Raw genomic sequence first — 14,087 nt, 5'->3', positions numbered from 1 at the left:
GCAGAAAGTGAGATAAAATTTGGTGCTTTAACAAGCAGCAACAAGAAGTCTGTCGTTCGAGTTCTCTTTTCATTGCTCAAGCAAAAGCTGAGCAGAGCGAAGTTCCTGAGCTAGATATTAGCAAAAAAGTGAGCTTATTAGTAATGGATAAAGATGCTAAATTAACATAAAATATTCAAATAGAGTGAGAGCCTATTTTCTCACAATATCAACTCTATAACCAAAACATGTATATATTAACAAAGATCTCCTTCAGTTTTTTTATTCTCAAATGCTTCGTCTTTCAAATGTATTCTTAACATGTTTCACTCCAAGCTCTACTCATCAATATTTCACACCTAAATGAAAAAGTGTAAATGCTGACTACCTCAAAATGTCTTGATATTTTCAACACTCATATCTACTTTTCTCCCATCGGAGCATTATAGATACATATTTTTTAAATTATTCTTTGTTGTTAAAGCATGCAACTTCCAAGATTATATGCATTTTAAAAAAACCAAAACCTTTCAGAGGTCCAAGTTTATTCAAATACCAGAAACCGTTGGGTGTTTTGTTTGTTTAATTCATATACTTACTCAAGTTTCCTCATTGGATTTCCTTCACCATACTATGTGATTTAAGACCCTTTTTTCCCTAGGGACTACAAAGAACTCAGTCCCTTAGACCACATACAATGATACCGATTTGCTTCTTTACATCGTTTGTTTATTCTTACAGTACAGAATCAGTTAGGCCTTGTTAGGTTACAGAAAGGATCAAATTATTGACAAGTTTAGAAGTTAAAAGTCCATAAACTTGTTTGCTCAAAATAAGAAAAAAAAGTTACAAGCAGAGTATAAGAATGCATGCTTATTTAGTTTATACAGTTTGGAATTTCTATCCGTCTGTATTACATAAGCCATTATCAATTGTAAATGTAAGCCAAAACACAGGTAATGCAACAGCAAAGCTGTGCAATTAACCAGGAGAAAAACCCAAGAACTGCAAGAAGTTTATTATAGACCTAAAAAGAAAATCATAACAGAAATGGAGCACTAGACATGCTAAATATAGAGAAGCTTAAGAGGTGGAATTCCACACATGACTTTTCAAATGCTGTCATTTGAAGGAAGAGTGGGGGATGATTTACCTTTCAGCAAAATCTGGATGGAAAACAAACAAGGATTCCAAAGAAAGGAAACAGAAATTACACGATGCTAAATTCTACAAGCCTATTTGCTCATCCACGTGAGCCTGAATATATGCAATTCTACAGAACTTTCTTTGGACAGCTTTTTGATTAAAAATATCTAGTGAAACTTTCTCCTGAAGCTTCCCTATTCCTGAGGGGAAAAAAACAAACCAAAACAACCCCCCCCCATCAAACCAATGACCAACCAAAACAAACAACAAAAACAAACCCACCAACTAATCTGATAGCTAGTGGACAAAAAAAAACAAGCAGCAGTGGGAGAGTCAGCAAGGAAAACTGTTCCTTACAAAAGCTTTTCAACTGATACTTGTTTTTTCCCCGAAGATAAAAATGTGTCTGATGTACATGAGAAGCTCTGAAAACCAAGCTTCCCTTTGATGTAATATCCCAGAATATCAATGATTACTTATAGATCCAATAATTTTTACTATTTTGAGTAGGAAGTAGGATAAGAGAAAAAGTAATACATATTATTGTTCTTGTTTCTGTAATCTGTATGTGCCTGACCTGCAAAAAGGAATCTTCACAGATTCCATCATCATACACTAGCTCATTTACTAAATAAGCCAGTGTCTGAACTAGAGTTACAAATACAATGTAAAAACTAAAAACAAAAACAAAGCAAAAAAACCAAAACAAAAACCAAAAGACTATGAAACTATGAAACTTTTCCTTTGCAGCAAAAAGCAATAGGGGAGGAAGAGCCTAAGATGAAGGAAAAAACACAACACTCAAAAAAAAAAAATCCCAAACCAGCTTTCCTCTTTGCAGGTAGAGCACGTGAATCTCCTTCCTGATCACAAAGCTTACTGTGACCAAAGCAATTATATATAGGATTGGTCTCCCATTTCTGTTACCCCTTTAATTTGTGATTTGGTAAAAGTAGGCAAGTAGTATGGGGCATTTGTTAAACTTTTGGAAAACAAAACAAAACCACAACAATAAAACAGTCACACCGACTTTCATTCTGGTGTATAAACCCCATTAAGTTAAAGCACTATCTGACCATGCCTTCAACTTACAGAGATGTTCCAACAAGCACAGATCATACTTTAACAGATATGCTTTACTTTCTTTCAGTCACACTATAATCAGAGTCAAACAATTCTACAGAAACATAACATGTCAGAGGAGTCCATATAGCATTTTAATGCATAAACACTAATTTTTGGGTCACACCATTTTGCAAGATAAAAATCCTAAAGGAAAAACACAGAGCATGCATCAAAAATTTTTAGGCAAGTCCTCAACTGCAGAATTTTAAGGATTTTAGTAAAGATACCATAATCTTTCAAAATAAGAAACAAAATCCAGTTCCAGAGTATTTTGTCTATGAAAATTATGCATTTTTCAGAGTAGCCACTTCTATGTAGAACTCACAAATCACAGTGTTATCTATTAAAACAACCCATGCTATTGAAATTCACTTTCCTTTCAGTAATCCCATTTCTCTTGTCTTTTCACTTCTGAGTAATAGGAAATGAGTTCTGATCCATTAACTCGCCTACTCTCTCCTGGAGGAAGTTAACCAATTCAGCTAATACAAAGACATGAGTTTCATCCAGGTCTTGTATGATGAACTTCTTTCCCAAAGCATTTGACTCATCCAAGTAGAGCAGAAACTGCTTCATTGCTGGGTCACTGTAGAGACAAACATCCATCAGATCTCACCCCAGTATAATAAGATACAGTTACAAACAAAAAGAAGAAAACACCATTTGAAGACACTCCCAAAGATTTTAGGGAAATGATTACTAATCTCAAGAGTCACTCACAAGTTAAATACAGTATATGAAGCTTTTGAAAAGGTTGTTTCTTTCACAGTACTAATTTTAGAGACAAAAATAAACTGATAAAGTCTAATGACTAGAACCAGGTGCTTGAATAGCAGAGTTCTCCTATGCTGCTGCTAAAGCATCTTAAAAAACCCCACAAACAACTAAAACCCAAAAATCCAACCCTTAATAAACTAAGCTTGAACTTACATTTTTGTCTTCAGCAATAGTACTATGAAAACATGTTTTCTTAAAGCATACTTTTGTTTAGGGATAACCAAAACCCAGGAGAACACAGTTCTTACTCAAAGTAATATAGCATGGAGAAAAATTCAAGTATGAATTGTACATTTATCACACCCTAACCGAACAGTCACGATATCACCTCTTAAGTTAAATGTTTAGAAGAAAACGTTTCGGAATTATGGAAATTACAGGTAACTTAAACAGTTGCATCACAACAATTCCTTTTGTCCAGATTCTTAAGTTACTTAAGGTCTGGAGAAATAAGCAGGTTTTGACACAAGGAAAGGCGGTAAGCGCTGTCACTCACCACTCAATCAGAACACCTTTCAGAACATTCACCATCTTCTCGGTTCTCTTACAAACGCCGGGAGGGAGAGGCCGCAAAAACAACCCCTTGCTTCGGGTCGCACACGCGAATGGAGCAAACCTGCAAGCACCAGAAACAAACAAACAAACAACGCTTTGGTTAACCTCGTAAATTCTTTAGACAACTCACCTCCCCGGACCAGCAGCGCTGCTGGTCCCGCCCGCCTGGGACAGAGGGGCTCCCAGAAGCTCCGGTCCCTGCCTTGCCCCCGCCTCGCACCGTGCGACTCCCGCAGGCCACGACCCTCCACCTCCAACTCCGCCGCTCCCGGACGGCGGAAGCGCCTTTTTCGCGCACGCGCGGCGCCGCTCCCGGCAGCGCCCGCGGGTTGGCGTCACCGGGCGCGCGGGCGCCGCCATCGGGAGCGGCGGCGGAGGCGGAAGGTGGGAACTGCGCTGCTGGAGCGGGGTGGGGGCATGGCGGCCGGGACACAGGGACGGGGAGGGACACGGGGGGCGTCTCGGGCTAGCAGGTTGTTTTGATTCTGAACCCCTTCGGAAAGAAGCACAGAGCCACCCCTGCGTACGTTTTTCATCGCCTAAAATTGCGATGATGTTTGTTGTGGGTTTTTTTTGTTTTGTTTTTTTTTTTTTTTAAATAAGCCGCGGTGGCGCAGTCCCGAGGCAGCGGCGCCCCTGCCCCACGGTGGGTTCGTGACAGGCAGGTGGGCAGCGCACCCGCCGGTGCGGGAGGGGGCTCGCAGCTGTCCGGACCGGCTGTGAAACGGGCTGCAAAATGGGTCCTTTCGCGTTATGTTTGCGTATATCCCTAAACATAAAATCCTCAATATGAGCCGGCAATGTGCGCCCACAGCCCAGAAAGCCAACCCAAATCCTGGGCTGCATGAAAAGGAGTGTGGCCAGCAGGGCAAGGGAAATGATTCTGCCCCTCTGCTCTGCTCCGGTGAGACCCCACCTGTAGGTGCTGCATCCAGCTCTGGGGCCCCCAGCGTAGGAAGGACATGGACCTGCTGGAGCCGGTCCAGAAGAGGGCTGCGAATTTGATAAGAGTACTGGAGCACCTCCCCTGTGAAGACAGGCTGAGAAAGCTGGGGCTGTTCAGCTTGGAGAAGAGAAGGTTCCATGGAGATCTCATAGCAGCCTTAAAGGACTTGAAGGGGCCTGCAGGGAGGCTCTCCATCAGGAACTGCAGTGATAGGACAGGGAATAATGGGTACAAGAGAAAAAGGAGAAATTTAGTTTAGATATTAGAAAGAAATGCTTTACTCTGAGGGTGGTGAGGCCCTGCAACAGGTTGCCCAGGGAGGTTGTGGCTGCCCCAACCTTGGCAGCATTCAAAGCCAGCTTGGAAAAGGCTTGAGCAACCTGGTCTAGTGGGAGGTGTCCCTGCCCATGTCAGGGGGGTTGAGAATAGATGATCTTTATGGTCCAGTCAAACCCCTATGATTCTATGTGCACTCTTGGACCTGAACAGAGGCTCCTGGCAGCAGAGAAATGGCACTCATTTTGGCCTCCTGTGTTTGCAGGTGCTTGTTTCAGATTCAAGTAATTGTGGCACCTGCTGTCACTGAACCACATGTTTATTGCAGTTATAGACTGTGGCTAGGGAGAAGAATAAATGCATGTGATTCTGTAAATAAAGGTAGTAAAGGAACTGCCATCAGACAGAGTTTGGAGGCGGGAGAGGTGTCTCTAGAGGACTGATTGTCAGTGTCTTCACTGTTGGGTACTCTGCTGAAGTGAACGTATAAGCACAATGTTGAAATGACGGAAGTCAAAAAGTAGTCTCCTGGCAGTGATTGTGGGAGTGCTGAGGTAATACTGACGTTTTTCAAAAATGCCCCAAACACAAGCAAGAGACAAGTGAAAAATCAAAACTTTGGGGGAAATGAGAAAAGAGGAAGACACATTAATGGAAGGAAACAAACAGAAACCCCTTGTTTAGAGGAATTGGACACTGACAATAAAAGTGATATAAGTGTTTTTCTTGGTCTTAAATTCAAGGAGCTTATCAGGCTCCCATGTTTCAAGATCAGATTTACACAAGGGACATATCATCATTTTGAGTTAATTGTGATTGTGGTGATATAGACTTAATTTGTTATTTAATGAGAATGACTATCTTTCCAACGTAAAAGTGATTGATTGATTTGATTGATATGGGAGAGATATTGGTGTGGTTTTAAATCCACTTAAACACATTAACTCAATATTTCAGTTAGTATAAATGCACCAACACAGACACTAAAATTTCACTTATAAAATGCAAGTTTCATGTCACTGCTGCAGTGTATGCAAAAATGGTTTTTTTGCGTATTTTTGTGATTATTACGTTTCATATTCTTTCTGGGTTTTTCCATAATGCTTATGCTAAAAATACTATATGTTCTATCAACTAAGACTTGAGAGGAGGTCTTCGTCAGAAGTAACATGCAGAACTTTGTTGTTATGGGTTGCCAAAGCCAGTTTTTAAATTTTCCTAATTTAGACAAGTTTTACTTATATAAAGAAAGTAACTTCTTATATAAAGGCAGTAACTTTTGCTAATACATAAAATGGTAAGTATGTGTGAGTGGTAGGAACAGGAATTGGTGCTTTTGCCTGGCCTAAATTGACTTGGTTTTCTGTGCTTGACTAATGTAACTGTATTTTCTTTTAACTTCATTGTGCAGAGGTTAAGATACAGACTTGATCAGTGGGCTAAAGTGCATAGTCCTTCGTGAATAGTCCCACTTGTTAAAAGAGTCAAGGTAATATATAGGAAGTGTATGGAAGTTACAGCAAATTTTTCTTAACTCGTCTTCCTGCCTATAAAACCAGGAAAATTGAGTGCCTAATCATATATCTTAGAAGAATAAATCTTTTCATAATTCTGAAGGACTCTCATATTACCTTCATGAAGACTGCTACTGTCAAGAAAATTCATGCTTGCATTGGCTTGCCTGTACATTCAGAACTTTGGTAGTTCTAATATATGTATGTTTGTGACTTCGAAAAAAAATCTAGTTTTATTTCAGCATTCAATGAATACAGAGCAGTTATTCTGTTGGTATCTTGTGACTTCATAATGTTGAATTGCTAAGGTCTTGATTTTAGAAAGGGTTCTCTTCTTCGTGACTCAGGCTAGATTCTCGTTCTTTTGCACATGTTAGAACCTTTTCAGAATGAGATACATGTTTAACCTGTAAGCATGCCCTGTGAGTTTCATGAGCCCATTAAGTCAGAGCATTTGAGAAACAGTACTAATTTTTAATAACTGTAGAGGTTTCACATTCTTTAAGTATTAGTCAGATTTGCCATTTAAAGCCAAAAATATGTAGTAGTTCCTTGAGCCTTATTAATCAAAATGAAAGACTTACTTGCTAACACGATCAGTTATAAACTTTAAAAGCAGTTGGTTGCTGAGTTGTATTAAATCCCATGTCATATAGAGTAATGTCTTGATGGAGACATGAGCATATCTGGTATTTTAGGGGGAGTTACTAAGAAGTAGAAAAGGAAATTTAGAAGCAGAGAAGTTAATTGGAGATACGTGCTTACTAAAATCAACAGTAACACATAATTGATGAAAAAGTGCTTTGAACTTTTCTTGTAATTGAAATGCAGCCCATTAAATTAAGGAGTTTATAGATTTTTTTAATTGGAGCACTTTATAGGGAGTAAAAGGACACAACTATGGTTTATTGGGACATTTGCTATCATGACCTTTTCTGTAAAAAGACAGGAAAATCTGCTGCAGGTTTTCTGCTGTAACTGTCAAATCAATCATTACTTTTTTTTTTTTTTAATATGCAGAATGTCAGTGTCTGCTTACTGTATATTTTGCTACAGACAAATAGGAACCTCAGGTTCAGCCACGAAAACACACCTACCCTGGAATATCAGTAAGTACAGTTCACTATGTATTGATCTGAAGTGTTAATAAAAAGGAATGGTATGATATCATACATTATTTAGAACTAAAGTTCTAAATCCCTGAAGACTTTGTGATTAAAAGCTCCTATTAACCTAAAGTGCCTATCTGCGTCTGACCTTGCTTTGTGTAGTGATCTGTAAAATGACACCAGCAGATTATTTGGGAACAGATACAAACGTGATGGGAGGTCCTCTCCTCACTAAATGTGGTCTCATTAAGCTATCTTAAACCTCACTTGTATCTGATTTTTTTGGTAACTTCTAGAGCCATGAAATAATTACATCAATAAATGGGGAATAAAGTTTGTTTCTATTATTTATTTTATATCGTGTTGTTAATTCTGCAGTCTTTCTTGCTTAGTCCCTGCTTTCTTTGGTGCTTTCTGCATAGAATGACGATTCTTACAAAGTTTATTTCTGAGCATTAAAGATAGGATATTTCGATTTCTACTCTACAGGAAGCATTGCATTTTTTTTCTTTTTCAAACTTCTCTGCCAGTTATTTCTTCAACATGTAGCTGCTGCCTCTTGTCTGCATGCCAAATTCTTATGGTCTCACAAAGACGGAAGCTGGTAGCAGTGGTTGTGGGGCAAATCTCCCAATTCATGCTGAGGAAAAGAAATTATTCATGATAGGTGAGATGGGTTCCATTGGGTTTGCTGCTACTGGTAATGATAAAGAGTTTCTCTGTATAGAGATCCTTATATTCAGATAATCAGATCAATGTGGTAGGGACAAAATAGCTGAGATCTGACAGGAATTATTAGACTTAAAAGGAAAATTGTTGCAAGTAGTATGTGTTTATTAGCTCTTTGCTTTATAAATTAGATTCAATGGAATTATTTTTAAAAATAATTTTCTTATGGAGACTGCAGGACTTTTCAAAGAATGTACGTACTCCTGTACGTAATAATATACGTTGAAGATATAGCTACACCATGTAAGAAAAAATTAACTTCTTAAAATAATTTAGAGTTCAAAATGATTGCTAGTGATACAGGCAGAGAAAGTTTACTGTTGATTCCTGCAGCTGAGCAATGAATGCAATTGAGAGGTAGCAATATTCAAAGTAAATAGCAGTGGCAGGATACATGTTTTATCATCTTGCTTAGGAGAGCAGGAAATTCTAATCAAGTAATGTTTTCTCTGGTTGTAAATTTTGGTTAATGATTTCCTGAAAGGTGGAGAGCAATAGAAAAATTTTTAAAAGCTTATTCTTAGTGACTGGTGTTCTTACTGTTTGATAATCACATGGTAATTATGTTAATATTGAGGTGATGCACACAACTTTGTTTGACATGAGTTTTTCATTTTTTCAAGGAAAAATTGGAAAGGTAACTGGATCGCTTATACTAGGGTAAGTTGTAACTGACAAGCATATAAGTAATTTATGTACACAGTTAAAAGTTTAATATGTGTATCTCTCAAAAAATGTGACAATATCAGAGGATATTGTCCATTCCACCACAATAGACGTGGTGGAATATGGCTTGGAAGCATAATTTCTGATAGTCATTATTTATTTCAAGTATTTTATAGCCTTTTCTCTACTTTGTGAAATGAAAATAATTTGCAGACTATTATGTATGTGGTAAAATCTGGATGATTTATAGCAAAGTGATTGTTAACTTTTTTTGCCATCATATTTGTTTAGTTAATATTCATATGCAGTTCTCTTTCCTTTAAAGAGGTTTTGTATTCATTACGTATGAAGTCCTGTCCTTAAATAAGTTGCTGCAAATTGATACTCAAGCTCTACATCAAGAAAAACTTAAATCATATGTGTACGTACGTACAGCTTCTCTAAATCCAAGTGAATATCAAGGTAAGGTGCATAATTGTTTGCGTTTTAAAAACAGAATTTTAAGAGAATAGAATGTTTCTGGAAGTCACCCTTATATAGTAAGGAAAGTTATATTTCCTGAGATCTGTTATCAAAAAATGTCACCAAATTTATTTTAAGCTGGTGACTGATTATTTTTTTTTAAGATTGTTCCTTCTATACATAGTTCTCTATATATGAGATAATTTTCTTTATATATGTCCATATGTATATGTGTGTGTATTTTTTTTCATGTATTTACAAGGGAACTGTCTGTCAGACTTCCAGTAATACAAAAATACTCTTGTAGGGATCACATACAAAGCCAGAAAAGAAATCCATAAAGCAGTGAGGAAAATTCTAGAAACTGAAGCTAAAATATTCCGGAGACCTTTTAATGGTAGGTATTGAAAGCATGACTTTATCTATTATTATTGGTTTTTAACAGTGAAAAGTAAGACTTTTAGAAAGTAAAATATTTTTTCTCACAAACTTAACATGTTCTTTTCTGTTTGAAACAGTGATAACTTATAATTTCTATATTAATATGGATTATCGGTTGTCTATTTTCTATGTATTAAAACCATTCTTTTTCTTAAAGTAAACAAAAGCAGAGGTTAAGAGGGGATTTGAGGGTTGTTTTGTTCCTGTTTCAGAAGAGATTTAAAGCTTAAGATACCGGGCTAATATTTGATACCAGTTTTGTGTACAAAAGGTATTTGTGGGATGAAATACTCTCAAAATCTCATTATAGAAAAGTATGTTATGTTTTCATCAGAATTGATAATATTAACTGAAAGCAGCACAGTCTATTTGTAACACTGTCACTGCTTTTTAGAGTAATTTACAATAAGAACTTCAATTTGTATAAGAAACTCTGTTCCTGAGCCATACTGTCTATTCTCATTTAACTGTCTGTTAAATAATTATAACAATATGCATCTCCTATGAAATGTCATGTCATCCTATGAAATTAATTGTTCAAGGTCAGAGCCTCAAAAGTTGCTGGTAATTCTGGTTGATAAGTGCCAGCCAGGGGTTGTCACATATATTTGAAATACCAACTTGGTGCCACTAAAATGAATTAAACCCACCATTTAAGGATCAGCATTTTACTTATGTCATTCTGTGATTGTTTATTGTACTAATTTAATATTAAAACATTACACTCTCAATTACTGTTAACAACTAATATTCAGATATTAAAAGAAATGTATTTCCTTACTCAACAAATAGCAACGTGACTGTTAAAATGCTCATTAATAATAACATGTTTCATTTGTTTCTTGTTTATAGAACAATTCAGTACATTTGATGGAGAAGAGCATGAGTGTGCCTTATGGCTTCTCTTAAAGAGAACTCAGTCAGAAGACAAAATGGTCCGACTGCAGGCTGTACAAGACCTGGCAAGCAACAATCACTGGCGTGGTAATGTGTGCTGATGTAGCCTAATTCATCCCAGAAATGCAACAAAGTCTCAGTTAGCTGTTCCAAATCTGCTGCCAACATGAAGGAAAGCTAGTAGCTGCAAGAAGCATAATTATGCTCTGAAATTTGGTCTAAAATGTGGGGGAGTTATTTACATTTCAAGTAGCTGTTCTTTCCTAACACCCTGACACAGAGTGTGTGTCTGCAGTGCAGGCCTCTCTCTGTTTCCCACCAGAGCATTCCAACCATTGCTGTGTTGTGGGAGAGCAGTTCATGCTCCTTATTCCTAGGATTTTCTGTTGGGACTGCTAACACAGTCACTAGTTCTGAGAGTGATTTTTTTATAAGGCTCTGTAGGAGTGAGTTTAAAGCCATGGTTAAGTTGATAAAAATTGGTTAGGAGCTGATATGTAGTAATGACAAACCAGAGGAAAAGGACTTGTATGTGTAAACATGATTTGTAAGCCATTTTTTGTCCTAGTTATTATTTAGTAGTAATAAGTTCACCCTGTTGCTCTAGCAGCAAATATCCTTGAAACCCCAAGGGGAGGTGTGTGTATGTGAATATGCGTGTCCTTCTCCTTGCTCCATCACTAGGCCACATAAACTAGGTGACATTCTGTTCTGGATTCTCATTAGTCTGATAATTCAGTCAGTTGAGGATCTTTCACTCTTCCAATGCAACTCCAAGCCATGGGATTTATTTTGTTTCAAATCGCCTCTTTAAAAATCTAATTAATTTCCATGGGGAATTTACATCAACAAGTCGTGTTTGAAAAGATCTGAAAGCTAGGATGTACCAAAACTGAAGCTTTGCGTACTAGTTTAGTGTAACTGTCTGGTGTTTGTAGGAGAATACTATCTGTTAGCGGGTGATCTCAGGATCTCAGAGCACAGGGTGTCCAGTATTAGGAATTTAGTTGCTTTTTGTTATCTCCCTTTCTCTGTAGTGCTCATTGTTGTAGTATTTGGACGTTTCACAAACACTTATTGTTCTTGCCAACTGCCTTATGAGGGAAACAGGCTTTTTTTTAACCTGATACTTCAAAATGGAGTCCAAGAAAATTTAAGATTGAAAGTATGTGCTAACTTTTCACAACTAGAACCAAAGTGTTCAGCTTGTCCAAAGCACAGTTCCAGTGAATTCAGTTTGCAGATGTAAGTGATCTACACTGAAGAAAAAATATGACCAATCTGTGACTGTGAAAATTATATTTTAAATGGCTTGTCGGTTTTGTTCTAGAATTGGATAACAGTAACAAGAATAGAAGCAAATTTTTATTTTCTTTCCCTTCGGTTTGCCACTGAATTTCAGTATGTAATTTTTAGGTTTTCCAGCTTAAAGTAAGTAGGTTTTGGAAAGGCAGAGTAGTTGCTCTTTAAGTCTGCTTTCCCTTCAGTAGAGTAACTGAAAGTCTCTCTTGTATTTTCATTAAGGAAGGGCTACTTAAAACTGTGCTGTGCTATCAATTTTATTGAAACATGGCTTTTTGTATCATTTGAAATTTGGGGTGATCTCTTTGCACTATTTGGATTTAAGGCTCTGGTTTTTAATAATGTATGCAAAAGAGCATGCACGATGCCTTTTAAATTTTAACTCAAGCTTCGGTTTGTAGTTCTTGTATTCCTTTCACAGTGGCAATACTGAACATTTGCTTTTGCTTGTGCTCAATTTATAGCTGAGGACCTATGTTAAACTGGTCTATAATGAACAGTTAGTGCCCAGGTGTATTTCAGTTCAGCATAGTGCTGATCTAACATCTGCAGTTTTTAACTTCTGGAATTTGTGGTTACAAAATCAGAACTTGTTTAAGTAGATTGCAGAGAGGTGGTTCTTTTTTCAAGTGTATTTACAAAGTAGATCAGAAACTTAATTTAAAACCAAATGAAATGTTTAAGGTTAGTTTTAACCCTAACATTGAAATTCTTGTGTGACAGATTATCAATATGGTACAGTTGCTCAAACCTGTGATCAAAGGACTGCTATAGGTTTGGCTCGATCTAAAGGTGTTGACCTTCGCTTTTTCCTGCCTCCACCACCATTGCCAAAAATAAAGACTGTAAGTAAATGAAAAGTAGGTATTAGATGATTCTTAGTTGCTTATTTGTTTTTACTGCTTTTGTTATTGTTGTTTGTTGTTTAAAGTAGAGTTCTTCTAAAGTAACTAACTAGTAGTAAAATTAAGACTAAAATACAAAACCGTAAGATATGATATACCCCTGGGGTATATCTGCATTAGAGAATGGCATGATGGAAAGAAATAAGGTTGAACACATTGCTCAATTACTGTTCTTGAACTGTATATCCACAGTATATATTTACCAGCAGTGAAGTCTGAACCAGTTACCAGTATGATACACACACTGCTTGTCTGTACCTAATGGGCAATGCGAAGAAGTCATCCTGGATTGCCTTGTTGATCCTGACAAAATCCTACATATAGGTAGTGTTCCTGGAGGCCTTTGCATCCTCAGTGCTAGTGTGGTGCTCTGCTCTAGACCCACCTCTTCATTTCCAGGTTTTGGTTGTCAACAAATCTTTATTGGATAAACTTGGCCTTGTTTTTTCTTTCTGAGGTAATTTTTAAGGGTGTGTATATATATTATATACATGATGGTCAGAGCAGTCATGCCATCATCAGCTTCTTCAATAAACAGAATTGGCACACAAAGCATAATATATGAGGTGTTTTGTAATGCTGATAGAATGACTGGCAGAAGTCCCTGTCAAAAACTACCTGTCAGAAACTACCTGTATATGTTAACCAACAAAACTCTGAAACACCAGCTTAGATTCATGGTGTTATGCTCAGTTTTTCCTTTCTTATCTTAGGTTATACTAGTATATGGTTGTGTATATATTTCTACAGGAGTATGATTACTAGGTGATTGAAGCTAAGAGTTCCCAATCTACTGCTTAGCAAATTGAAGCAAATCATTGTGGCAGTTCTAATCATCACAAAAGTCTCCATGTCGGATTGCAGCCAGGATTAGAATAACTGTGAATTCCATGACAGTGGGCAAATAAACTTTGTTATTCAACTTTGTTGAATCTATCAATTGATCTACGGATTGTTAAATGAACACCTGTATGAATATTTTGAATATAAAAGCTTAAAAGAAATGTTGTCTTTACTTTTTACTAGTAATTTATACATTCATTTTAATGGAGTGTCACCAAAAGCACAGCATCATGAGCTAGTTGAGGAGGGTGATTGTTGCGCTCTACTCTGAGCTGGTGCGGCCCCACCTGAAGTACTGTGTGCAGTTTTGGGCACAACAACATAAAAAAGATATAAAGCTATTAGAGAGCGTCCAAAGGAGGGCAACAAAGATGGTGAAGGGCCTTGAGAGGAAGCCTTATGAGGAGCAGCTGAG

The 14,087-nt window shown here is 37.2% G+C and overlaps 2 protein-coding genes across 6 annotated transcripts in view; one reads left to right on the top strand and one right to left on the bottom strand.

Moving 5' to 3' along the window:
• Window positions 1–686: 686 nt before the first annotated feature.
• Window positions 687–3,915, bottom strand: GTF2H5 (general transcription factor IIH subunit 5). Of its 3 annotated transcripts, none has more exons than XM_064649263.1 (3): window positions 3,803–3,915; window positions 3,524–3,643; window positions 687–2,836 (listed from the first exon to the last, which is right to left on the bottom strand). In XM_064649263.1, exons 2-3 carry the CDS (start codon window positions 3,556–3,558, stop codon window positions 2,656–2,658), a joined length of 216 nt encoding a protein of 71 aa, XP_064505333.1. In that variant the 5' UTR covers window positions 3,559–3,643; window positions 3,803–3,915; the 3' UTR covers window positions 687–2,655. The 3 variants fall into 3 exon arrangements, with proteins under 3 accessions (XP_064505333.1, XP_064505334.1, XP_064505332.1); XM_064649264.1 differs by having other exon boundaries at window positions 3,834–3,882; XM_064649262.1 differs by having other exon boundaries at window positions 3,785–3,859.
• Window positions 3,910–14,087, top strand: part of SERAC1 (serine active site containing 1) — a 27,482-nt gene continuing 17,304 nt past the window's right edge. The window contains exons 1-8 of one of the 3 annotated variants that reach the window (XM_064649253.1): window positions 3,951–3,966; window positions 7,339–7,427; window positions 7,958–8,094; window positions 8,780–8,816; window positions 9,148–9,284; window positions 9,592–9,681; window positions 10,578–10,709; window positions 12,648–12,769. In XM_064649253.1, coding sequence (XP_064505323.1) covers window positions 7,995–8,094; window positions 8,780–8,816; window positions 9,148–9,284; window positions 9,592–9,681; window positions 10,578–10,709; window positions 12,648–12,769 — 618 coding nt within the window. In that variant the 5' untranslated portion in view covers window positions 3,951–3,966; window positions 7,339–7,427; window positions 7,958–7,994. Of the gene's footprint in view, window positions 3,967–7,338; window positions 7,428–7,916; window positions 8,095–8,779; window positions 8,817–9,147; window positions 9,285–9,591; window positions 9,682–10,577; window positions 10,710–12,647; window positions 12,770–14,087 lie in introns of those variants that run through there. The other 2 variants (XM_064649255.1, XM_064649254.1) reach the window with 2 other exon arrangements.

The sequence above is a fragment of the Pseudopipra pipra genome, chromosome 3 (assembly GCF_036250125.1).
Source record: "Pseudopipra pipra isolate bDixPip1 chromosome 3, bDixPip1.hap1, whole genome shotgun sequence".
Classification (NCBI taxonomy): Eukaryota; Metazoa; Chordata; class Aves; order Passeriformes; family Pipridae; genus Pseudopipra; species Pseudopipra pipra.
Note: the sequence above shows the minus strand (reverse complement) of the source record. Positions and strands in the feature narration are given on the sequence as shown.